Source organism: Penicillium arizonense, assembly GCF_001773325.1.
Source record: "Penicillium arizonense strain CBS 141311 chromosome Unknown PENARI_contig002, whole genome shotgun sequence".
Classification (NCBI taxonomy): Eukaryota; Fungi; Ascomycota; class Eurotiomycetes; order Eurotiales; family Aspergillaceae; genus Penicillium; species Penicillium arizonense.
In genome coordinates, this window is record NW_019173279.1 from 91,046 (window position 1) to 115,071 (window position 24,026).

The 24,026-nt window shown below is 53.0% G+C and overlaps 8 protein-coding genes across 8 annotated transcripts; 3 read left to right on the forward strand and 5 right to left on the reverse strand.

The window, feature by feature from the left end:
• Window positions 1–231: 231 nt before the first annotated feature.
• PENARI_c002G06772 (MYB DNA-binding domain protein) lies at window positions 232–6,190 on the reverse strand (the record flags this gene model as incomplete). The annotated part of the gene is made up of 2 exons (XM_022627587.1): window positions 232–2,274; window positions 2,342–6,190. The coding sequence occupies 2 exons, from the start codon at window positions 6,188–6,190 to the stop codon at window positions 232–234; spliced, it is 5,892 nt and encodes a 1,963-aa protein (XP_022492664.1).
• Window positions 6,191–7,070: 880 nt separating this feature from the next.
• PENARI_c002G09326 (deoxyhypusine synthase) lies at window positions 7,071–8,273 on the forward strand (the record flags this gene model as incomplete). The annotated part of the gene is made up of 3 exons (XM_022627787.1): window positions 7,071–7,286; window positions 7,348–8,148; window positions 8,199–8,273. 3 exons carry the CDS (start codon window positions 7,071–7,073, stop codon window positions 8,271–8,273), a joined length of 1,092 nt encoding a protein of 363 aa, XP_022492548.1.
• Window positions 8,274–9,177: 904 nt separating this feature from the next.
• On the forward strand, window positions 9,178–13,004 carry PENARI_c002G01344 (putative MATH and UCH domain protein; the record flags this gene model as incomplete). The annotated part of the gene is made up of 4 exons (XM_022627223.1): window positions 9,178–9,487; window positions 9,536–11,608; window positions 11,669–12,371; window positions 12,428–13,004. 4 exons carry the CDS (start codon window positions 9,178–9,180, stop codon window positions 13,002–13,004), a joined length of 3,663 nt encoding a protein of 1,220 aa, XP_022492234.1.
• Window positions 13,005–13,381: 377 nt separating this feature from the next.
• Window positions 13,382–15,622, reverse strand: PENARI_c002G04951 (rRNA (cytosine-C5-)-methyltransferase NOP2; the record flags this gene model as incomplete). Its single annotated transcript, XM_022627475.1, has 1 exon — window positions 13,382–15,622. The coding sequence occupies one exon, from the start codon at window positions 15,620–15,622 to the stop codon at window positions 13,382–13,384; it is 2,241 nt and encodes a 746-aa protein (XP_022492452.1).
• A 284-nt stretch (window positions 15,623–15,906) lies between these two features.
• PENARI_c002G11343 (uncharacterized protein) lies at window positions 15,907–16,675 on the forward strand (the record flags this gene model as incomplete). The annotated part of the gene is made up of 2 exons (XM_022627912.1): window positions 15,907–16,017; window positions 16,094–16,675. The coding sequence occupies 2 exons, from the start codon at window positions 15,907–15,909 to the stop codon at window positions 16,673–16,675; spliced, it is 693 nt and encodes a 230-aa protein (XP_022492810.1).
• A 667-nt stretch (window positions 16,676–17,342) lies between these two features.
• On the reverse strand, window positions 17,343–19,955 carry PENARI_c002G07673 (cell differentiation and development protein Fsr1; the record flags this gene model as incomplete). The annotated part of the gene is made up of 4 exons (XM_022627664.1): window positions 17,343–17,602; window positions 17,658–19,481; window positions 19,543–19,821; window positions 19,877–19,955. The coding sequence occupies 4 exons, from the start codon at window positions 19,953–19,955 to the stop codon at window positions 17,343–17,345; spliced, it is 2,442 nt and encodes an 813-aa protein (XP_022492993.1).
• Window positions 19,956–20,052: 97 nt separating this feature from the next.
• Window positions 20,053–22,155, reverse strand: rad14 (DNA repair protein RAD14; the record flags this gene model as incomplete). Its single annotated transcript, XM_022627171.1, has 4 exons — window positions 20,053–20,197; window positions 20,964–21,336; window positions 21,393–21,990; window positions 22,057–22,155. The coding sequence occupies 4 exons, from the start codon at window positions 22,153–22,155 to the stop codon at window positions 20,053–20,055; spliced, it is 1,215 nt and encodes a 404-aa protein (XP_022492299.1).
• Window positions 22,156–22,356: 201 nt separating this feature from the next.
• PENARI_c002G12122 (uncharacterized protein) lies at window positions 22,357–23,399 on the reverse strand (the record flags this gene model as incomplete). Its single annotated transcript, XM_022627970.1, has 2 exons — window positions 22,357–22,796; window positions 22,862–23,399. The coding sequence occupies 2 exons, from the start codon at window positions 23,397–23,399 to the stop codon at window positions 22,357–22,359; spliced, it is 978 nt and encodes a 325-aa protein (XP_022492385.1).
• Between the last annotated feature and the right edge of the window lie 627 nt (window positions 23,400–24,026).

Here is a 24,026-nt window from a genome sequence, read left to right on the forward strand (position 1 = left end):
TCCTTATTACGGCACCGAATTCATAGTTGTACATAGTTTACAAAATAGAGCACAATTTAATCACACATAAATCATTCATCTAGTTATACATATGAACCATGATCAAATGAGAATCCTCACTGGCAAGACGACAGGACGCTAGACAACAAAAAGGTAAAAAGACAGAAACGTAATGTACAACCGATCACATGACGGGTTTCACACAGCACATCCATAATCAAACAGGAACCTCTAACGAGGCGGTTGCGAATGCGGTGGCAACGACCCCGGTAGTCCGCCTTGGGTTGAGCTATGGCTGTAAACACGGTGATGTGTGGGGGTAGAAGCAGCCTCACCGAGGGAGCCCGGCGCTCCAGGCCGCTGATGATGTGGTGGGACAGGTCCCGACACAGATTGTGGGGGAGGGGCATAACCACCCATGGCACTTCCACCTATGGAGGGATGCATAGCAGATGGAGGAGTATACGAGCGTCCAAGGCTCGCCAGCGACGCCATTGATCGACTAGGCTGAGACTGAGGAGGTGGGGTGTTACGTCCATACTGTGAGGGACCACCGGGCAAGGTCACAGGAGTGGAGCGGTGGGACTGGGGCTGATGCGACCCACTGACCATGGTTTGTACATGCTGTTGATAGCTATGCGACTGGACTGGGTTTGGCGTGGACGCGGCTGAGTACGATGATTGCACTCCAGACTGGCGCGGATGAACACCATACAGACTAGCGGAAGACTGCGTAGGCGCAGGTGGTTCCTGTCGCGATCCATACGCCATAGAGGCACGTGGACCAGGTGATGTTGCTCGATAGGATGGGGGCTGAGAGGCCATCTCACGCGAGCCAGAGGCTCCAGGCGGCTGCGGCTGGGCAGAAGATGATTGAGAAAATACGTTAGGATAGGACGACCGCTGAGAGGCGGTTTGGGGTGGGGGAGTCGGTGCTGGCGATGGAGCCGAGAGATTGGTCAAAGGCACTGAAGACTGGCCAGGGGCTGAAGCATAAGATGCATAGGAACTCTGAGAAGCCAAAGGTGCCGCAGGACGGCTGCTCTGCTGCTGCACTGGTGGCGGTTGGGCTTGAGGCTGCGGAGGGGTTTGTTGCGCCCGCGGATCGAACCGGGCCATCCAGTCATTGTTTGCCGACGTGCCTGAGCCACTCTGAGGGGGGCCATATCCAGGGTACTCCGCATATCCGCGAGAGGATGGCTGATACTGGCTTTGCTGGGCGAAGCTAGAGGGCTTCTGCGGCATACCCGACATGACGGTGTCTTCATGGCGGGACGATGGGGTAGTCTGGTAAACAGGTCTTCCTGCTGCACTTGAGGCTGAAGCTGCGGCAGACGGAGCCTGCTCACTGGCAAATCGTTTGCGCGGCTGAGGCTCCTCGGGCTCATCGTTAAGAATACTCATGATGTTGGACCGTTTGGCGGGCACTTGGCGAGATGCATCAGGAGCAGGAGTGACACTCGGGCGAGGTGCATCTTTGACTGGCGACAAACCCGGGCGAGGCGACTGGGATAGTCCTTGACCTGCATACGAGTAATATGGTCTAGGAGCAAAGGGATCACGGTGAACGGACGCAACGTCAAGTTCAGGTCTAGGCAGTTGAGTGGGCGAGCCAGGCTGGGTCAAGCTGGGGTGACGCGAGTGAGCCGAGGAAAGAAGAGACGGCGGCTGCTGCGCAGACATGTAGCCTTGTGTAGACAAAGGTTCCATCCGAGCCATATCAGGTGGCATTGAGCCAGGAGGATGGCGTGAGGAAAGAGATAGATCCTGTGCACGGGACGTTGAATGAGGCAGGATCGAAGAGTCTCGTCTGTCCTCTGTGAAGTACCCAAGGCGTGGACCTTGCTGCAAACGATGAGCCTGGCCTGCGTTCTGTGCGCGGATTGCCCGAGTTGACTCTTCAATGAGAGTTGCAGTTGATGGCACTGGAGAAGCGGTGGAAGCTTGCGCAAGTGGTTGATAGCGAGCAGCATTGCGATCTTTCTCGGACGCTGGCCGCCCATGCGGGGCCATAGGCTGTGGCGAGAGGGCAAGAGGCTTGACCTTTGAGGAGAACCGGGATTCGTCCACTTCGGCCATGGGATCGCCATGAGGGGCGAGAGGGCGAGGAATGATAGAAGACGGAGTCGCCTCGTATCGTCGCTTGGGCGCAACACTCGGAATGGGAAGGGGCCCCGTAAGTTCACCGCGAACCTTCTTTTCCTCGGCCTCTGTGAGAATCAACTCGAAATCTTTGTGGCCACTGTCCAGGCGACGCTGGTAAAAGTTTTTGACCTGTAGTATTCGTGTTAGCTGGCCATTCAATAAGATATATCAAGAAACGAATGATTTCATATCATACCATCACCGTAGTTTTAGTCTTCATCCAACCCGAGATACCTTCGAAATCACGGCCAAAGTGTGCTAGCAAGGCAGGGAAATCACGCTGTTCTGGCACAGACCAATAGCTCGTCGGTTGCATGGACCCGTAGCCCGTCTCAGCCTGCTTGACTGCCATAGGAGGGTCGATCTCGGTAGACTCGAAGACATAGACGCCATCTTTTGCGCGTCCACGTCCTGCCCTACCTCGCGGCATTGCTGGAAGTGGTTCTTGAACCATACGTTCTCCTCCTCTTGCCTCTAGCCCCCATGGAATGTTGTCTGGAATCATTTCCATCTCGGTTCCAGGAAGAGGCGGGGGTAAGGTGTCCTGTGTGGCCAGGACCTGACCTTTCTGGTCGGGTTGCATGGTTTTCGCACGCCGGGCGCCGCGACTACCGCCTCCACCACGCCCACGTCGAGCAGGCGGTCTTTCGACTGGTTCAATATCCCGGCCAGCCTGGGCACGACGGCCGGCTGGTCCGCCCTCCACTTCGCCAGAATCACCAAATGTGGGAGCCGCAGCACGGCGTGGACGACCAGTGTCAGTGACAGCGGGAGGTGCTTCCTCACCGTCAAAGTCAGGCTTGACGACGCTCAAGTCAGCAATCAGGGCGTTGGATTTGGGCCGCTGGGCGCTGGCGCCCTTTCGAGGTCCCCCCTTGCGTTTACTCCAGCGTTTGTTGAGCTTAGCCTTGTACTTAATCTCTTCCTTGGTGAGGTAATAGTGAATGATACACTGCTGATAAGTGCGCCCAGGTAGAGATTCCGCGATTTTGCCCCATTTCTTGGGATATGCCATGAAGGCGTCTGTGAAAGTGATGTGCTCCTCCGGAGTAAAATCGTTGGGAGGTGGCAGGAATCCGAAAACATCCATGGCCCGGTTACACTCAATGATATTGTTGACATCTTTGTAGACGCAGGCTTTCTCCTCACGCGGCTCGAGCATGTCTGGGATGATTGCCTCACGTCCCAAATCAGGCCGAGCAGTAGCCATTTTAGTTCGTCGGCGTTCGAGCTCTTCTTGAGCCGAGATCTCAGAGGCTTTCAGCGCGTTGAGGAAATCGAGCTCGCTGTTTCCTTTGTAGCGTCGTCCTTCACGGCCTTCCGGGTTCGGTGCTGGGGTGGTTGGTACTGTAGAGACCGGTGGCGAGGCTGGCGCCGGGGTATCAGATTTCTTGTCCTTCAGACGGTCTAGCTCCCAGATGGCCAATCGCCAAGACTTGTAGTAAGACATGTACTCCTCCCGAAGAATTGCATTCTTCTTGAAAACTTCTTGCTGTGACTTGGAAAGTTCGTCAAGGAAGGTGTTCTTAAGGCGGTTCTGGATATCAATATTATCATGGTACACTTCCAAATCCGAAAGAGGAGTGGGAGGGCCGGAGTGTAAGAAGGGAAGACTGTCGATAGTAACTTCATCACTGGGTACCACAGGGGGGATGATAGTTTCAACAACCGGCTCCGGTTCACGCTCCAGTTCACGTTCAGGTTCACGCTCAGTCGGCGTTGGGGCGAAGGAGACCACCCGTTCACTGCTGAGAGGATGGGTTGTCTCTTCATCCTCCACTGATGGCACGGGTTCCACGGATTGCTGTACCGGTTTTTCCGCTGCTTCTTCTGCTGGCTGTTCCACTGACATTTCGTTGGCCAACATGCCAAGTAACTGGATTTTCAGCAGAAGAGATACAATCGTCGGGTCTTCCAGAGGAGAAGGAGGCAGTTCGGCTCGGAGTGACTCCATGTCCCTTTCGAAAATTCGTTTCCTTTCTTCGAGATATTCCTGGGTGAAGACATTCTCGCTATCTTCCTCGTCACTAGAACGTCCAAAGTCCGGCATCATGGCAGGCTCCTCTTCATTGCCGCCTTTCTCAGAGTGTTCGCTCAATTCACCGTCTTCCACATTGGAATCCAACTGAGGACTAAGGCGAATCGGGAGTTTCATTGAATCAGAAGCCGGAGACCGGGCTTTCTCATCTTCACGAGGAACAATTTCACCACTCTCTGGTTCATCTGCAACGGGAGACGGGGGTCTCCGGACGTCTCGAGTGTCTTTAACAACAGAAATAACAGCCTGACCATGATCGATAGGTTCCTGCTTCGGAGGCGCATTAGAAACAGATGGTGTCCGGGGGTAGCCAGGATGCATCCATGGCTTGCTGCCTTTTCCTCCGCGTGGTGATGGGGCCTGCCGTTGCAGTGCTCTAGGTCCAGTGGGGATAATGGAGGAGGGCACTCGAGGTGACACAGATGGTTCGCGGGATGCTGCGCGCGAAACCGGTGGCGGATGTCGTGTGGATGTGGGAGATGAGGTTAGGGAACTCGATCTGCGGACCCCGAAAGCCTCGTTTGGCGCAGAGACTGAGTTCGGCTTGGACATCGCGGCTGGGGCAGTGGGTGGTGACAAGTCGGATATACTTGGAGATGGTTTGGGCGCACGTGCAGGTCCTCCCTGTGGATTTGCGGGCTCCAACGGTATTTCAGGACGATTGCGAGGTTCAGAGAGAGTTGAGGTATCGCCTCTTTCCGCCTTGGGGCCGGTTGGGGGTTGAACCATCGGTCGTTGTACTTCATTCCGGTCCTTCCCTGTTGGTTGAGAGGGAATTGGGGCCGTTCGCTGTTCTGCAGGTTCTTTATCGGCAGCTGTGCTTGGGATAGGAGCTGATACGGAGCCAAAGGCGGGCACCTGAGGAGCAGCTGGAGGCGGGGAGGATCGAACAACAAGTGGGGGCTCCTTGGGGGCCTCTGGGCGAGCTGGGATCACTTCAGTGCGCTCGGTCTCTCGTACCGGCTCTGGTGCCGGAGCAGTTGACATGATCGAGGCTTTCCGGCTTGGGTCCACCGGGGGCTCGAGGGGTCGATCCACTGGAGCTGGGCCACTAGCCGATGCTGCATGGGGATGTGAGGAGGTAGTCGAACCGCTGGCTGCACGGCTTTCTGCACGGCTCGGGGGACGGTCACGTTTCCAGAAGTCGACTGGGCGATCTCGGTCCTCGCGATCAGGGCGCCGGGGTTCCCAATCTTCTCGACGATCAAAGCGGTCTCGACGGTCCAAGTCGCGATCCAGGTCTCGGTCTCGGTCTCTTGGTCGCGGGGGTTCCCGGTCACGATCTCGGTCCATCATGCGATCCCGATCTAGGGTACGATCACGGTCCAAATCTCGGTCTCGGTCACGATCCATCATTCGATCGGGGCGTCCACGCCAGGTTTCGCGAGATCGGCTTCGTCGGCGGAAGAGATCGCGATCGTCATTGAGGAAGGGCGGCCGGCCTCGACCGCGTCCACCTTCCCAGTCTCCACGGCCGCGCCCTCGCATGCCTCCTCGATTGATATGACCGGCATTGGTGGGTGGGCCATCGGGGCCACCTGAAGATGCGGACAAGATGCTATCTCGAGAATTGCGACGGATCCGACCTAGATCAAAGTCGCGCCCTGGGGGATCTCTGATATCACGAAAGTCGCGCGTCGGTGACCTGGAGCGTCCTCGGCCAAAGCCAATGCGATTGTCTCGGGGGTCAAAGTCACGGTCACGGCGACCCCAGTCACGGTCCATATCCCGGCGAAACGGTGGGCCATCGCGGGTGTCTCGAAAATCACGGTCCCGGTCTCGTGGATCTCTGTCTCGATCACGGAAATCACCGCGGCCATAACCCCTACCACGACCTCCAAAGTGACCCCGAGGCGAGTCGACCAAGGCGCGAGGGCCACGGGGCGGATCTCTAAACGGGGCAGGGCCATCGTCAGGACCACGAGGGCCAACCGGTGGACGACCGAAGCGCTGCGGAGAACGATCACGGGAATTGAACCCGGACGATGGAGGGAATCGATTTGACATTATCACGTCATGCTATGTGCTGTAAATTGATTAGCGCCTCCAACACCAAGTACAGCACAGCTGGTTAATGGAATGCAGAATCCATTCACATACTGGAGAAGGACGAGGGTCTTCACGTGACAGGCACGGACCAGGCGTTGGATTAGGTAATAATACCCGATCAGGCAAGGCGTATCTCCAAGTTTGGGGGAAATGGTCTCAGATCAGAGCACGGCACTCTTTGTTGATGACAGTTGGAGATCAGAACCCGAAAGCCGGGGGTGGTTGATGAGGTTGAAGGGAACGTGCAGGATCCTAGGTATGAAACACGTTCACCAAGAATCCTCCGAAGCTCCTTGCAGGTATGGGAAGCAGACAGAGGGATTATTGAAGGAAAGGAAGTGAGACTTTCAAGGGGTGGCACTAAAGCGCAGCGGGACTAGTGCGGTGGGTTCGGGGGGTGTTGGCGCCTCCCAAACTCTATCGCGATCTTCAATTCTTCAATTCTTCAATGTGGGAGAAAAGTAGGAAAATAGAAGATAGCGATGGGATATTAGTTCGATCTGATACAGGACATTAAGCCTCAAGAATAACACCCCTGTTAGAGGTGTTACAGTCGTTGATACCCTGAACAACCGAAATCGTGGAATCTGTCACCTCTCGCGACTTTAGTGCCTTGGTGCCGTGTGGCCTTACTGCCTTGTGGCCTGAGGCAGACAGGCCTAGGCCCCTTTCTGCCTCAGGCCGCAATCGATGCTTCCCCGCCGAAAAAAAAAAGATCGGAGTTGCCCCTCCTGTTGATCATTTAAGACTTACATTGATATCGTTACTGCATTGACTGCATTTCTCTTTTCTTTTCTCTTTCATTTTCTTTTCACTACTGTCCTTTCTTGCCATCGCCATGACTTCCCAGGCCTCAGCGGTCCCTGCCTCGGTGACGGAGTCTGTTCTCCAGAGTTCCCAACCCGTTCCGGAAGGGTCTCATGAAGTGAGCGGCGTGGATTTCGACAAGTTCCAGGGCCGGGATATTACAGTAGCGGAGATGGTGGACAACCTAGCCTATACAGGGTTCCAGGGCAGTGCTGTCGCGGAGGCCGCCCGCATCATCAACGAGATGGTAAGCCTTAAATTTGAATCAAAGTCCTCAATTTTAGAATCTTACGACCTGTCCTTTTTAGCGCGCCTTCCGTGACCCCGAAACTGGAAATAAAACCACCGTCTTCCTCGGCTTTACTTCGAATTTGATCTCATCTGGCCTTCGTGATACCCTGCGCTATCTCGTGAAACACAAGCATGTGTCGGCAATTGTGACCACTGCGGGTGGTGTTGAGGAGGATCTTATCAAATGTCTCGCACCCACGTATCTCGGATCATTCACCACCCCGGGTGCTGGACTCCGTGCCAAGGGTCTCAACCGCATCGGCAACCTGCTTGTTCCCAACAACAACTATTGTGCCTTCGAGGACTGGGTCGTTCCTATTTTGGATAAGATGCTGGAGGAGCAGGAGGCGGCCAAGGTCAAGGCGCGTGAAACGGGCGACGAGGAAGACGAGCTTCACTGGACGCCAAGCCGCATCACCGAGCGGCTGGGCCGAGAGATCAACCACGAAGATTCGGTTCTCTACTGGGCGGCCCGGAACGGAATCCCCGTGTTCTGTCCCGCCCTGACGGATGGATCCTTGGGTGATATGCTTTACTTCCACACCTTCAAGTCCTCTCCACAGCGACTCCGGGTGGATATCGTGGATGATGTCCGCCGCATTAACACTATGGCAGTGCGGGCGACGCGCGCTGGCATGATTATCCTAGGTGGCGGCGTGGTCAAACACCACATCGCCAATGCATGCCTGATGCGTAACGGAGCTGAACATGCAGTATATGTGAACACCGCGCAGGAGTTCGACGGTAGCGATGCGGGCGCACGGCCGGATGAAGCGGTGAGCTGGGGCAAGATCAAGGCAGATGCGAAATCGGTCAAGGTCAGTAATTTCCAAATGTTTGCATGCGGTAGAGGCTAATTATCCACTAGGTATACGCCGAGGCTACTGCAGTATTCCCCATGATTGTGGCCGCTTCGTTCGCTCGTGCGGAATCCCAGAACTGAACGCAAGGCTATCGAGTCCTTTGCGGTGGTGCCAAGCCATCGGGATACTACGAGCTACAATCCAGGAGGCATTTGCTCCCAAGGGCCAATCATTGCTAATTATTCCAGTCGACAAGCGTTGATCAATCATGGCTCTCTGATCGCGCAATTGTTTCAGTCCTGACCCAGTCTGACGGCGCCCAACTCCTGTCATTCTATAAGCATACAGGAACGCCGATTATCGGGCCTGGGTGGCGTTCTCCACCAGTGGCAAAGGGAGAGAATTCGGACTTGATATGCCGAGTTGCCACACTATTTAAGGTTGGCTGCCCTGAGTGGAGATTTCTCGGATCGGCTGCCGATCAGGAGGCACACAGAGAACAAGAGACGCAGGAAACGCAAGAGACAAGACACAAGAGACGCAAGAACCAAAAGTAGAACACCAACAGAAGCAATTAGCATATCAGCAATATAATATAGCGTGAAAATCCAACCTCATTTGCCTGAATCCGAAGTATAGAAGCCCAAGGCAGAGAGACCCACCGCCCCCGAGACCCCCCGGACTCTCTTATCTTTTCCCCAACTTTTTTCTTCTTTTTTCCTTCTTTTTTTCTTCTCTTTGTCTTTTCCTCTCTCCCTCTCTTCTCTCTTTGTCTCTGTCTCTGTCTTCGGTTTCTTCATTCTTTCTGTTTGCTTTCTCTCGCTCTCGCTCTCCGATTTCCACATATCTCGCGTGGTCCGATAACGGCTTATCGCCAGTCTTTACACTATATACAACCATACAGCCTGTTGGAGTCTCTGATTTTTGAATCTTGTGAGACCGGATCTCGTTTTCGACTACCCTTTGATTAGTGTACCATTTTGCTGTTTTGTGTCTGGCTTAGAATTCATCCCTTGGAAGTATTGGGATCCCGATTCGACGGCCATGGACCCTCTACCCAATTTGGTGACCGACTCACAGCTATCGGTCCCCGACACCGAAGCTGGGAGCAACCTAATGGCGGCCAATGCTCCAGGCAGTACACCAGAGATGGAGTCGCCCAATTTGCCCTCTAATGCAAACCCACGCGCCTCGTCCGAATCAACGTCTCCAACTTCTCAGCCTGCGCCAACCCAGCCTTCAGAAGAGATCGAACATGCATACTGGGCTGAATACGAGGAGGACACAACGACTCCAGATGAGGAGGAGATGAAGGAGATTGAAGGGGGTGACTCGGACTACAGTGCTGGGGATCGTATGTTCGAAATCCTAATGAAAGCTACAAGCCACTGACCATAAATAGACGGATACTGGGAAAACAACTTCTTCCGGGAACTCGGAGACCCCGAGTATATTCCCGCAGAGAAGGCTCGCCTGACGTGGACGTTCAAGGGTGTTCGAGGTACACCCGAAAACCCCAATCGCGCCAAAACCATTCGTTCCCCCGCAGCATTTGTTGGCGGATATTGGTGGCGAATCAAGTTCTACCCTCGGGGGAACAATGTAAATGCCTTGAGCGTTTACCTCGAGTGCTCCACCACAATGCCTACTCCGGACGATACACTTCCAGAGACAGAATTCTCCGTCCGGCGAGGCGCACCCGATGCCTCTCTCGACGACAGCACTCCAGAAGTCCACCTGAAATCGGCGGCTACCGATGATGCGGCGGCCTGGCTCAAAGATTATAAATCCCAGTATCCTGCCGCTGGGAACGCCGCTCAAAGCAGTCATGATGGATCCTCGGGCCCTTGGCGAGTACCCGCACAAGTTGGAGTCATTGTATACAATCCGCAAGAGCCCCGGACAGGATGGATGCAGTCATCTTGTCATCAATTCAACCCTCACAACCTAGACTGGGGGTGGACTTACTTCCACGGACCATGGGATCAAATCCACTCCCGCCGTCGCGGTCAACACCGTGCCCTCCTGAACAACGATACGCTCGCTTTCGACGCTTATATTCGGGTGGTCAACGATCCTACCAAGTCTCTTTGGTGGCACCCAAGTGACTCCGAGCCCACTTGGGATAGCATGGCCTTGACTGGCTATCGTCCTCTGGGTGATTCAGTCATCAATCACAGCCCAGAGGTGGCTGGGTTAGCTTCATGGCTACACATTGGCCCACTTAGCAAGATCATTCAGGGTGTCGATGTCCTTGAACACCTTACTAATGCCGATGCCAGGCCTAAGCCTCTTTGCGATGCTCTTCAAAAGCTCCTCTGGCAGCTGCGCCGCCGGACACTTTCTCCAAGCTACGTCGATACCGATGCTGTCACAACCACTCTCCGGAATTTGCACGAGTTTTCAAATGACGTGTCTGAATTCTGGGAGCGCCTACGCCGCTCCCTGGAGCTCGAGCTAAATGGAACGGAGGCTGGTACGGAGTTTGCTCGATTGTTTGACAGTCCGATCGTGAGCACCATGACGTCTGAAACCGTGAACATGTTGCCCACAGACTTCAACTCCCGCCTTTATATGCCAATTGATCAAGCTAAATCATCTGGCGAAGCTGTCAAGGGATACCTGAGTACCAAGCCCGGGCGTTGGTCGCTCCCGCCAGTTCTCCAAGTGGAGTTCGGACGCCATACTTTGGACAAGGGCAAGCGTTGGCAGCTGCGGTATGACAAGGTGGACATGGATGAGGAGTTAGACTTAGCCCCATGGGTGGTTGATGGCCAGGGCAGTCAGTATGTCCTCTATGGCTACGTTGTCCACCGCGGCCGCCGTACCTCGGGCAAGTTCTTCAGCATTCTTCGCCCAGCCGGCCCGGGCACCCCATGGCTTGCCTTCGATGACGGCAGCGACAACCGTGTAGAGTGCTTGACTCAAAAGACTGCCATGGGCCCCCATCTTGGTCTCGAATCTTCTCAATCTGTCGACTACAAGAAGGGGCACGATGTACCCGTCGTTGCCATGTATGTCCGTGGCGACATGATTTCAGAGCTGTTGCCTGGCCCTCAGGGCCCTTGGGAGGCGTCCGAAGCCTTGAAGCGGTACTACGAAACTGGCGTGTACCAGGCTGGGGAGAAGCCTGCCGAAGATGTCCAGGTTGAGGTTTATTCGCTACCAGAGTATGATCAGTTGACGAGCCTGTTTGACACCTACGATCTCATGGCGCAAGCTAAGGCGATAAAGAGTGTCATGTATATGACTCTGCCCCGTTCGTCACGGCTGGTAGACCTGCGCAAGAAGATCGCGCTATGGAAATCTGCAAGCTCTGAGCCAATTGGCCCTGAACGGATCCGTTTCTGGCAGATAGGGGACTCCTCAGCTCCATCTGGATCATCGCTGGTATTTGATAGTACTGCCAATTTGGATGTTCCACTCGATTCTTCACTGAGCACCATCCGTTTCTGGATGCAAACTATCTCAGAGGGTAAGTGGAGGCAGATTATTCATTTTAATATTATCACCATCCAGCTAACAGTTGTTTTAGAGGACGCTCAATTCTTCGCAATCCCCGACCCTCCTACAGTTGCCACTGCAGACGACAAGACCGATGATAGCATTGTTGGAGTCTCAATACCTGGAGCCTCTGCTAATGTGTCGTCTGTAGCAGAAGGTGATGCCATTGCTAGCTCATCAGGAAACTCCCGCCGGCAGCCAGATATCACCTCTGAACCTGTGCCCTCAGATGAATCACTTCTGTTGGCCACTCCGTCCCAGGAGAATGATGCCATTTCAGCTGAGAGGGCAGAGCGTGAAATGGTACTCGCTGTGGCTACTGCTCACGACCAAGAAGCCGCGGTTGCTGGTTCGGCCACTTCAACAATCGAAACCACCGATTATTCTCCCACTCCAGCCTCTGCGGCCGAACAACGCTCGACAGAATCTGCGCCTCAGGCACCAACTGTCCCTGAAGTTAAGGTGCCTGTTGGTCATGCATACTACTTCATTCAAATGTTCGATGCGGACAATCAGGTCCTCCGCACTGTTGGCTCGTTCTTCTCAAAGCTCGATTCCAACGTCAAAGCATCGATCAGGCGCCATTTGAAGAGAGGTATTCGTCAAGATTTCCTCATGTGGAAGCGAGTTGATGGCGCCAATGTCACCACGGTCTCGCCAGCGGACACGTTCGAAGATGTGGTGGTTCCCCACGGAGCCTGCTTCATCGTCGGAGACAAGTTGGCTAAAGACAAGTGAGTATAAATCCCATGAATACACACAAGTTTATCAATTCTAATGCAAAATACAGGCGCTCTCAACTTGCTTCTGCGGGATCGTTCACTAGTCCTGACCGTCTAGTTCAGTACTTGTGGGCAGACTCTCGCCGTCATCCCATCCAGGGCTTCACCGGAAGCAAGACCATCGAAGCCACCTTCACAAACGATTATTATAGTGGTGACTTCCTCAAGGGGTACCACCATGGTAAGGGCACACACATATCCAGCACGGGCATGGTCTACAGAGGGGACTTCGTTTTCGGCCGACGTCACGGACAAGGAAAGCTTGACTATCCCACTGGCGACTCCTACGACGGTGACTGGGTCGAGGATGTCTGCCACGGGCAAGGCACCTATATCGAAAAGACCACTGGCAACAAGTACGTGGGTGGCTTCAAGGACGGCAAGCGCCATGGCAAAGGTATCAGCTACTGGGAAGTGGCCGATGCAGAGTTGGATCTATGCCAGATCTGCTACACCGAAGAAATGGACGCAGTCTTCGCTGATTGTGGCCATTTCTGCTCCTGTGTGACTTGCGCGAACCTCGTCAGTCTCTGCCCGATGTGTCGCAAAGATGTCAAAAAGGTTATCAAGATTTATCGTGCATGAGATATCTGCTTGGCACGGAGTATAAAGGGACAGTTGCGTTTTGGTTTGAACTTTTTCGCGTGAAGAACACATTTGCATCCATTGATATTTTTAGCGAGCAGTGATTCTAGATGGGGAGTTGCGATTTCATTCTATTCCCTCATTTTGGTTATATACGGATGCCACCTATTTGTGGTTATAGATCGTTGATAGATTCAGCACAATCATTACAGTCGTTTACATTTACATTGCACTTGTTTCATTTTTGAAACACAGTTTGATCTTGATTGAACAAAAGGTATATCCAATGCGCCGGGCCCCGCCCTAATACATGATGCTTTTTGACTTGCCCGAAGAAAACTATACACACACAGAGAAATAGACGATCAGCTCATTGATCATTTGCTAGCCTTCTTGGCCTTCTTATCCTTCTTCTCGCCTTTTTCCTTGGCCTCGGTCTTCTTCTCTTCCTTGGACTTGGTCACAGGCTTCTTGTCTTCCTTGCCCTTGACCACAGTCTTCTTCTCGCCCTTTCCTTCATTAGTAGACTTCTTGGAGGCAGCAGTCTTGTTCTCTTCCTCCTTGGTTGGGGGAACCGACTCGCTAGTCTTGGGTGCGGCCTCTGAGTTGCTCTTCTTAGGCTTGTTCAGGACTCCCTTGGGGTTAAGACCCTTGCGACGGATACGGTTGCGCTCAGCACGAGCAATACGCTCAGTGTCCTCGGGATCCTCGAAAGAAGCGAAGGCACCGCCCTCGAAGTCGGCAGCGTCGCCATTCTCATCGACAATGGGGGTCTTGTCGTACACCTCGTCGTCGTCTGTGGACGCGGCTGAGGCAGCACTTCGAGCAGACTTGGAGCCAGACTTGGCGGGCGCGGAGGAGGCAGAATCATCTGTCTTGGAAACGGGAGTCACGGCGGTCTTCTTAAGCTTGCAGACGTAGAAACCGTCGACGTTCTCGCGATGGGGGAAATAGCGGCGAGTAAGTGCCATCTTGGCATCGAACTTCTTGCCCATGTAGCTGAGGAAACCGGGGCTACCGAAGTCCCCAAGACCAGTGTCGACAATCTTGACGTTGGGGCGCTTGCGCAGGACGTACTGCACAACAGCCTCGTTCTCTTCCACTGTGACACTGCAAGTGGAGTAGACAATGTATCCACCGGTCTTAGAAGCGTGGTCGACGGAGTCAATGGCGGCCAGAAGAAGCTGACGCTGCATGTGAGGGATGGCAAGGAAATCGCGCTCGTTCTTAGAGGTCTTGACGCCGGGGTCCTTGGAAATAACACCGGTACCGGTGCAAGGAGCATCGAGCAGAACACGATCGAAACCACCCAGAGCCTTGGGGAAGGCAGTCCGGGCATCCATGTGCGTCACGACGGTGTTCTTGCAGCCGAGACGGTGAATGTTACCAATCAAACCCTTGGCACGGGGCTTACTGGCATCGTTTGCGATGACACAGCCAGTGTTGCGCATCAGAGCGGACATGTATGTTGTCTTACCACCGGGCGCAGAGGCCATATCGAGAACTCGCTCATTAGGCTGAGGAGCGAGAGCCATGACGGGGAGGAAAGATGAAGCAGCCTGGAGAATGTAGTGACCGGCCAGGTACTCGGGCGTGGCACCCAGAGGGACGGGAGACTCGAAGACCTGCAGACCGACCTTGGACCACTTGCCAACGGGCTCGAGGACAACACCACGGTTAATAAGGGCCTGGGCGAGGGAGCGACGGTTGGTTCGTAGAGTGTTGGTACGAATAACGACGGGGCGAGGAGTCTCGTTGGCTTCGAAGAAGGCAAAGGCCTCCATGGGGGTGAATAGGTTGAACAGCTTCTCGGCGAGGAACCGAGTGTAACCGTAGTACGTGCAGATATCGTTGAGGAGAAGATCGATGTAGTCGGCACGCGACTTGCCGGCTTGGCCGAGAGTCTTCAGGTCGCCCATGATGCGAATGGTGTCGGTAATGCGCTGGCGAAGCAATTGCAGGTCAGGTGCGAGTCCCTGCTGGCTTTGGTCGGCGAACACATCGGGACCGGCGATGTTAGTCTGCAAAGCGGCCTCCTGCAATTCAGCCTCGGCCTCCTCTTCCTCTGCCTGCTGCTCAAGATCCAATTTCCGGGACAGACCCTCGATGTTGGCGGCGGTCAATCTCTCCTCGGCATCAGACATGTCCTCGTCGTCAGAGAACATAGCTTCGCGAGTATGGCCTTCATCGTCGGAGTCGATAACGGAGTTGTCATCGTCATCTTCCAGATCGGAGAGACCCTCAACCCGGTCGTCGCTATCCATTGAACCTTCACTGACTCCATCAAGGTCACCAAATTCTTCATCGTCGAGATCCTCCATATCCTCGTCATCGTCGGACATAGGCACAGGAACAGGCTTAGGCTTAGTCGATTGCTTCTTCTTGTCGGCCTTGACAGGCTTAGTAGGTGCGACATTGGCGGCGGCGTTGACCTTCTTCTTCTTCGGGGCATCTTTCTTCGTCACAGGCTCATCGGCGTCGGATCTCCGACGCTTCGCCGATGCAGCTTTCGGAGGCGCCTCAGCACTGCCAGACTTCCGCTTCTTGAGCATTGTGATTTTCGACTCGTCGAGCGGGGCCGGAGGGCCCTGCTTCTTCATACGGCGACCGACACCCATTGTGAAAGATTGGCGTGTATGGAAACGTTTGGTATGTCTGCGTCTTGGGAGCTGCGATTTCTTCCCGTCTTTTTTTTTTCTTCGAGCGGTGAATGGCGGCAGTAAGAAAAGTACAGAAGGCGGTGTGAGATAGATGTTTCGGCCTGGAGAATTAGGTGTCGACACAGACTGAACAGCTGCGGAACTGCGAACAACAACATCCACTTCTCCAGCTTCCCCATATTTGGTTCTTCTTCTTGTTATTCATTTTGAAGATCTCAACTAGTCTCCGTACATCACTCGCCATGTCGGAACTGACATTTACCAAGTCCTTCTTGTCCACACTGGACTCCCGACCTATCAAGCTCCGCGCTGACCATGTATTCGATCCGGAGCAGGTTGGACTTCGGGTTCCTGTAAGTTTTGATTGCGATGCTTCACTCAATATCATCTACGGAAGAACTTCATTCTGATGCCTTTATGTAAATACAGTACACTCTCCCCCGCCTCTCAGCCCCGCACCCCCCAATGCCCAAGAAAGTGAAGTCCGCACAGGCACCAGGCTCGTCGAAATCGATCAATGTCTGTATGAAGTCTGCTCGCAATCCCGCCCTCGAATTCACCATCTCCAACGCCCCTATCTCAACCACCTCGATCCAAGATCTCCGGGATGCCGTGCAAGCGCGCGTCACCGATGCCCAAGGCGGACAAGTTCCATTAGACAAGATTAAGATCCTGTACAAGCGCAAGCCAGTGACCGGAACAGGAAAGACCCTGGCGGAGGTATTAGCAGACGAGCCTGCAGTTTTGGCAGGTGGCAAGGCAGTCGAGATTGGAGTGATGATTATTGGCGGCGCCCAAGTAATCAACTCTGCAGTGGCCCAGCCGGAGGTGGAGGAGAAGCGGGATGAATCGCCGCCTAAGGCTGCTGTTGGTCCCAGTGGCGAGGAGGTTCTGCGGACGGATGCTTTCTGGGATGATCTGCAAGGTTACCTGGAGCAGCGATTGAAGGACGAAGAAGAGGCGAAGCGGCTGAGATCGCTTTTCAAGGATGCATGGAGCTCGGCGAAATAAGATCACATATGCATGAAAGCACGGACTTGAAATAATGCCAATATCAAATGATACCTCCTTTTGCTACAGTTGTGTTCCATCACGGAGAACTTTTAACATCTGTGTCGTTTTCTACGGTCTAACCAAAGGGAATAAATAATATTCAATCCATCCGGGTATGATTTCAAATGTTATACACATACAAGTCGATATGTCGTTGTCCAAGGCACAGGCAAGACACCAAGCAGAACGGAAATCCCCGTACACCATAAACAACACAAAAATCCAGATCATATCAAAAGCCTATCAAGTTGCACTTGGGACTCAAGCAAGATCTCATCACAGACACAAAGACAACAGCACTCAAGTCAAGATCTGTTCCAATCCGCATAGAAGCTGAACATGTACCGAAGCAGTAACTTTATAGGGAACAAAACATTGACATACGCCAGGGAATCACTGTGAAACGGCATGCTATCGTCGAAGTATAAAGTACATATTTCGAAGAAGAGAAAAATCACGTAGAAAAGTATCATGTGCCATGCAGCTTGGAACACCGTCGTAAATGCTCGAACTGGTCCGGCCAATCGCTTATCTGGGTCATGGGATCATATAGCAAACGACGAGAGGAAGGTGAGGAAATACACAAAGGAGAGAATCATACACGGGATTCACCTCACCGTTTGAATTATCGTGAGAAGACCTTGACCACGCCGTCCCCGCCGCCGCTGACAACCCAACGGCTGTCACGGCTCCAGACCACGGCGCATACACCTTCACCACGCATCAGTCGGTGGCTTGTCAGCTCCTGGGTACAGCTGCGCTTCTCAAGGTTCCAGAAGCGCAGGCTTGCGTCATGGCCAGCTGAAACAAGCTCGCGTCCATCGGGGGACAATGACATCGCGGCAATTGCTGCAGGATGAGCCAGCATGGTATATGTGCATTGACCTACATCATGAAGGGTTAGCATATTGTTTGAGGTAAACTGGGCGTTGATACTCACCACTGTTGGCATCAAAGAACCGAATGTATCGATCCTCGTAACCACTGATGATCACGCCCTCAATGCTACTGGATCCAGTAGCACCGTGGACTACCTCTTCCTCGCCCATTGTCCGGTTAGGGTCCAAGCTAGCGGTTCCATCGAAGCCGATGGTGGTGGTGACGACGGAGTTCACACCAGTAGAAGGCGTGCCATCGTACGTCTCGAGACTCGCCATTCCCACGATTTCTTCGCCGGTCCGGGTGTCGTAGACAAGGATAGAGGCATCCGAGTATGAGACAACAAAGTTGACGCCTGCAAGAGACAGGGGGCTAATGCATGTTGAAGCGGGAGATTCAGCGCGGCAAATGTGATGAACAAGGGTGTAATGGAAGGGTGTGGTTGTAGCGACACTGGGCTGAGGAGAAGATGGGAAGTTGGAACCGGAGGATATGGAGTTCGCCCGACGGCTTCCACCTTGACGGCGGGATCCAGCCGGAGGTGATGAGATTTGAGGAGGAGCGCTGACAGCCCAGATCAGGATGCGACCATCCGCTGCACTGGAGGCTAGCAGGATCCGATCCGGTCCACCGTACTGGTTGCTTGAGTCACCAAAGACGGATCCCACGGTACCTGGGAGAACACAAAGTCCCCAGACTGCCTCTTTGTGTCCGTCCAAAGTGGCTTTAGGGTCAACGCGCCCACGCTCCCACACGCGCACACTGGCGTCTTGGCCACCTGAAAATACCCATCCGTCGCCCAAAACACGGCCGCCGTTGGAGATATTTTGTGATGGGGAACAAGCAGCAAGCGAGGTTACTGCACCTTCATGTCCACGGTGAGTGAAGTAGCTGGTAATATCCAAGTCATTGCTGGAACCAGGGCCATGGGCTCCAAAGCCGCCATAGGTGGCTGGGATAATCCATCGCTTGATCGTTCCGTCGTCACTGCAAGTGCAAATCTCGGGTTCTGAAGGGCTACCGCCACCAGTGAAGATGACAGACCGAATCACATCTAAGTGACCGCGTAAGGCAAAGCGGACCTTGAAGTTCGAATCCTGCTGCTGTCCAAAGGTCGCACCCGCTTCGCGAGCGTCGATTGCACCGTCGCTCTTTCGCCTTGATCCGGATCCCTTCCTTCGGTGGGGGAGAGATCCGCTCTTAGACTCCTCGGAGCGTACAAAATTAGCATTGGGGAAGGCATCAGTATCAGGCCGGTGGGGCGGGATGGGCTCGCTTGCCGGCTCTGGCTCTGCGGGTTCATCGAAGTTCCAGCCATCCACATCCTCGGTCTTTTCCTCTTTCTGGTTCTGTGGGTTCACGTCTTCCTTGGGAACTACTTGAGGCCCCGGGACCTCATATGCCTGGTTTTGGCGATCATCAACCAGGCCCTGTTCGTATGTGTGGTTCCGGTTGTCGATCGCCGGGATAGGAGCTTGTTGATGTTCTAGCTGGCGTCGATCCATGTTATCCCGGGGCATATAGTGGTTCTGACCTCCAGCCATAGCATTGTCAGAGTAGTGGTTGGACACAGGCTGGTGGTTCTGTACAGCCATTTCGCGCGCCATAACATGATTCGATTTTTGGCGTTGCTGTTGGATAAATGCCTCTTCCAGATTCTGTTGCGACAGCTGTTGATTGCCGTAGAGATTACTGGAAAGATCGGAGTCGTTGAGATCAAGGGGCGGGTGAGACGAAGGAATGACATGGTACGCGATTTCGTGCGAAGCCTTGGACAAGAAGCCTCGAACCTTATCTAGGTCATCTTCCGATGGGTTTTTGTGCAGATTTGTGTTGGCGGGATCCTGGTCATTCTCGAGGGACGGGCTTGGCTGGGAGCGTTGAGCTGATGAACAATCCAGTTAGTACTCAGGACACGTTCTCTGGTAAAATTCCAAGTCACCTACCTCTCAAGAAATTAACGCTCTCACGCGCCGCCTCTTTGGGGTCCTTCACGTCCTCAATCGATTCGTTGTTGGAGAGCTTCTTCACCTTCTCTCTTTCCCTCTTGAGCGCCGTCTCCATCAGCCGAACATGCTTGCCAAGAGACTCGTGTAGGCGCTTGCTCGTTCGTAGGTCTCCCTCCAGTCTGCCAATGCGAGACTTCATCTCCGCACGTTCGATCTCCCAGGCGTTGCGGTCGCGCTCGTGTCGGTGCCATTCCGTCTGCAGGAAGCGCATAACACCTAGGTACAGACATGGGTCAATGGCAATCCAGAAAGTACATCAATCCTAACTAACCTTGCAATGTGTATTCCGTCCCCTGTGGACCCCCATTCGAGTCACCCATCGCACCGGGCATTCCTCCGACCCCAGCCATAGCTGATGAGGATTGCCAAGACATGAACGGTTTCAGGACAGTCCAGGCCCGGGGAGTTAAATGTGATGTAGGAGATGCCGAAGGCGAAGCAGGCCACCTAACAGTGGGTGAATCGGTCGGCCGTCAAGGTGAGGTGTGAGCTTCGGTTCTCCTGATTCCCGTAAATCGTATCCGCGGTAAGCGAGTCAAGAGTCCCCGAATGGGCGACAACAGCAAGGAACCGCGTTCCACGCCGAGTCAGCCTGTGGGTAGTGGGGTCCTAAGGAAGAAGATCCAAAGGAGACGAGGGAGGTGAAGCAATCGAGTTGAAGATGAACGTGCCTTCTTTTGTTATGGTCAAGGTGGTTTGGCTGGTTTGGCTGGGGTGAGCTGACCGCCTGCTGAATGGGGAAATATGAGAGAGTCGAGACGACGAGCTGACCACGTTTTTGAGGTTCTCACGACAAGAAGCTCAAGAAAGAGTAAGTGAAATTTGTTGTGCAAAGTTACTGAAGGAGGTCAGGAAGAAAAAAATAAAAAATATGTGAGCTTGATATCACTATTGGTGCCTGATATCTCAGTCACCATTTTTACGATCCTCTCTGTATGCAGGCTATCTATGTAACGACTGTTTGCTCTACTGTATGAGATTTTAAGGTGACTTGCAGGTCTCAATATCAATGTCAATGTTCTCAAATTGCCTCGTTGGGTCAATCACCTGGTTCAATCCTAACTTGCGCCATCTATATATCTTGATGGGATGTACATTCAAGAAAGTTCTCTGTTTGCACAACCACCCTTTTGCCCCAAACATTAAGAGTATTATATCTGCACGGTAAGTAAATAATGCCGGATACATTCTGCACGGAGGATGTAACTTATACTAGGAGACGAGACTTGACTAGATAACAGATCCGCAGATCATGATAAATTCGAAATTTACATTGCTCGTGGCCTCATGAATAATGCTATGGTACACCTCGCTTTTAGAACTCGAGTTCTTCCACCTCCATCCCACAGTCTACGCACGTTTTGACACCGATCCCAGTCTCTGGATTGTCAACCGACCGACCCCATTGATGAACATGTTTCCTCCCGGAGCCGAGATCGTCGCCGAATTCTCCTCCAGCAGCGCCTTGCCGATTGCGTCGGTATGCCTCCACGCGCGTGCGCTTCTTGAGGTCCTGCAGTTTGGTTTTGAATTTAGCCTCCCGCCGTCGCTTCTTGTCATTTTCCCGCCGTTCGAACTCGGCGTCTAGTGCCTCTGTCGAGCCCCATTTCTTCTCTGAAAATGCGTACTCCTCCACTTGGTATCGTAGATATAGCATCATGCTGTTCCATGTAGACTTGTGTGGGTTAGGACGCTCCAAACGGGGAAGTAGCTCTTCATCTCGGAGTTCAGCTGTAGAAGCTGGTCAGTAATCGCTCATGTTAAACACAATCGGTATAAGAACTCACGATCTGTGAGGAGATAATCTTCTTTGGCTTCGGTCTTAGTCAACAAACTGTATTTCTCAGGGTGTTTCTCTTTGCAGGAATGGCAGATGCAACACTTTAGTTCTTCTTCCCATTTCCAGTCAATCTCAATACTACCACATTCGCGGCATTTTTTTTGCTTGCTTTTATCATCCAGCACGCTTAGACCGGGTTCGAAAGGCCCTTCACGGTTCCGCCTTAGGGTTTGAAGTATTTGGTGGCGTTCCCATTCCTTTTGTGTCATATTTGCAGGTTTTTGTTCCTCCTTATCATCTTTGACATGAAGTTGCTTGTTAAATGGGTCATCTTCCTGGGTCAAGAATCCACCCTTCGTATCGGTCATTTTGCTAAAGTCATAGTCGACATAGCTTGTAAAATTGCGGGCTGGCCTGATCGAATCCGGGCGATCTGATGAAGTGTTTGCGCGAGCATCGCGCACGTTCGCAGGCTGATTGGATGCCGTCATAGTAGCGAACGAGCGCTTGGCTCCTTGAGCGGATTGCGAGGCACGAGGAGCAGCTTGGGCCAGTTCGGCTTCGCGCTGTTCTCGGAGAGCTTTTGCCTTCATGCGGTTAATTTCCTACCAGCAACTGCGTTAGTATGAGCTGACCGTGGGTCATATTCATCCTTTCGCAAAAGAACTCACCATCCTGCGCTTCTGTTCTGGAGTGATCGGACCGCGGGGAAGTACTCCTGCCCCAGAGCCCTCAGGCTGTGGAGGTGGAGTCGAAGGTCGTTCTGACATTTCAAGGTTGATCTCGAGAAGTTCCCTGCTGGCCCTTGTCTGGAGTGATCAAGAAGATTAAAGATTCAAGGCGGAAGGCCAGACCCCGATCTGCCGCATCACGTGAATCCCCCAATTAACACGACGTCATTGGTATAGGAGTAAAAGCATCAATACATGTAAACAGATCAAGTTGAACTGAGATAATTTGATTATTCCAATCTATGAGTCTGCCACCGGGTAATCGAAGTCATCCTCACGATCCTGGCCATATAAAACCTCACATACGCCCCCTACCGGCACATCCATGACTGCGTCTGTTCCTTCACTCCAGATTTCGCGCCAATTGACTTTGCGATTTTGGGGGCCCATGATCTGATAAGAGGTAGCACCTGGTTTCATTTTGGATGCACCGCCAGGCCGCCGCCGCGCCTTTCCATCAATGACAGATACATTCGCAACCTCATCAACAATATTCTCGATGCTGTTCATAGGCAATGTGAGGTAGCCAGTGTTGTATGCGGCGAGCGCAACGTAAATATATATCAAGAGCATCACCAGCCATGCTGGGATCGCCAGCGACCACCAACGGTTGGGGTAATAGTAGATGCCGAGTTGGTGAAGGAATGGGGAGGGGAGATAAGACCAGAGGAGATAGAATACTGGATTGGGCCGTTAGCATACGCACCACCGCGGAACCGCGAGATATGATATCCATGAGACTTACAGAAAGCTAACGAAGAAGCCAAGTATAACACGAAGCCGTAGTACTCATAGGTGGGTACTTTAGGACTGGCGCGTGGCACGGTCGTTGCGCGACGAGCTGACTTGGCGACCGCCGCCTCGGTATCGTTTGGTGTCTCTACATCTGAGCTGTCTGGGGTGGTTGGGCGCGACGTAGTAGTCGAGAAGGGTGGGCGGAGAAGAGACGTGAGTGACGGAGAAGGTGGTAGAGGGGTCGGCGGGCGGTTGTAGAATGGCGGTGCAAATGCATTCGGGCCATGAAGAGAGCTGGAAGATTGGCGGAATGGATGATGTCGACCAATGTTTTCAGAAGATTCATCTGAATCAGAATCCGAGAACGATTGGTGTTCTAATGAGTAATGAGACTGGAAGTCTGCATCGTCTTCCACCTCGATCTCCTCATAGCCGGGGGAGATTACGCTCTCGTCATAGCTTTCTTGGGGGTCATCGGGGGATCCAGGACCATCGGCCAGCAATGGAAAGGGCTGCTTATCCTCAAAGGATGAATTGAACGAGTCCATCAGTGAAGTGAAGAGTTGTTGGCGTCTCCCCTTTTCTGCAATCGCCAGTCGTTCACCGCTCCCCACTGAGCTCCACCTCCCCACTCTTCCAGAGGCTCAACAGCCTTTTACTGTACAGTTCTTCCATTATCCTCTACAGTTGCCTAATTCAATTCAAAAAGGGTTAGATCCCACAGAATATGATTCATGGTCGAGAGGACCTTGAGATTGGACATTACGACCCCCTTGGGGAGAGAATTCCCACCAGTACCAACATCCAAGCTTCTATAGTTGACGATTGCTGATCGTTGTGCTTGCTCAAAGTGTTGAATATGGCTGGTCTACCCAGAAGCGCTTTCAAAAGTATTTTCCTCTTCCAAAAGATTCTTCTCCTCTGATCCTATTCACAATAGAACAGTTTGGTCGCCACTAGACAAAGAAGTTTTGGAGCCAAGCTTGACAATGGCAAATACATCAGGCCCATTATTCTCCCTGGCACACCGTACGAGGATTTTTCCATATATCTATAATAAGCGGTTTAGCTAGGCAATTGAGTAATATACTCCTTTCAAATTCTTAATGATGTGTGATGTCGGACGATCCGACAGTGCTATGCGATAGTCTGCCAAACACGGTCATTTTCATGTT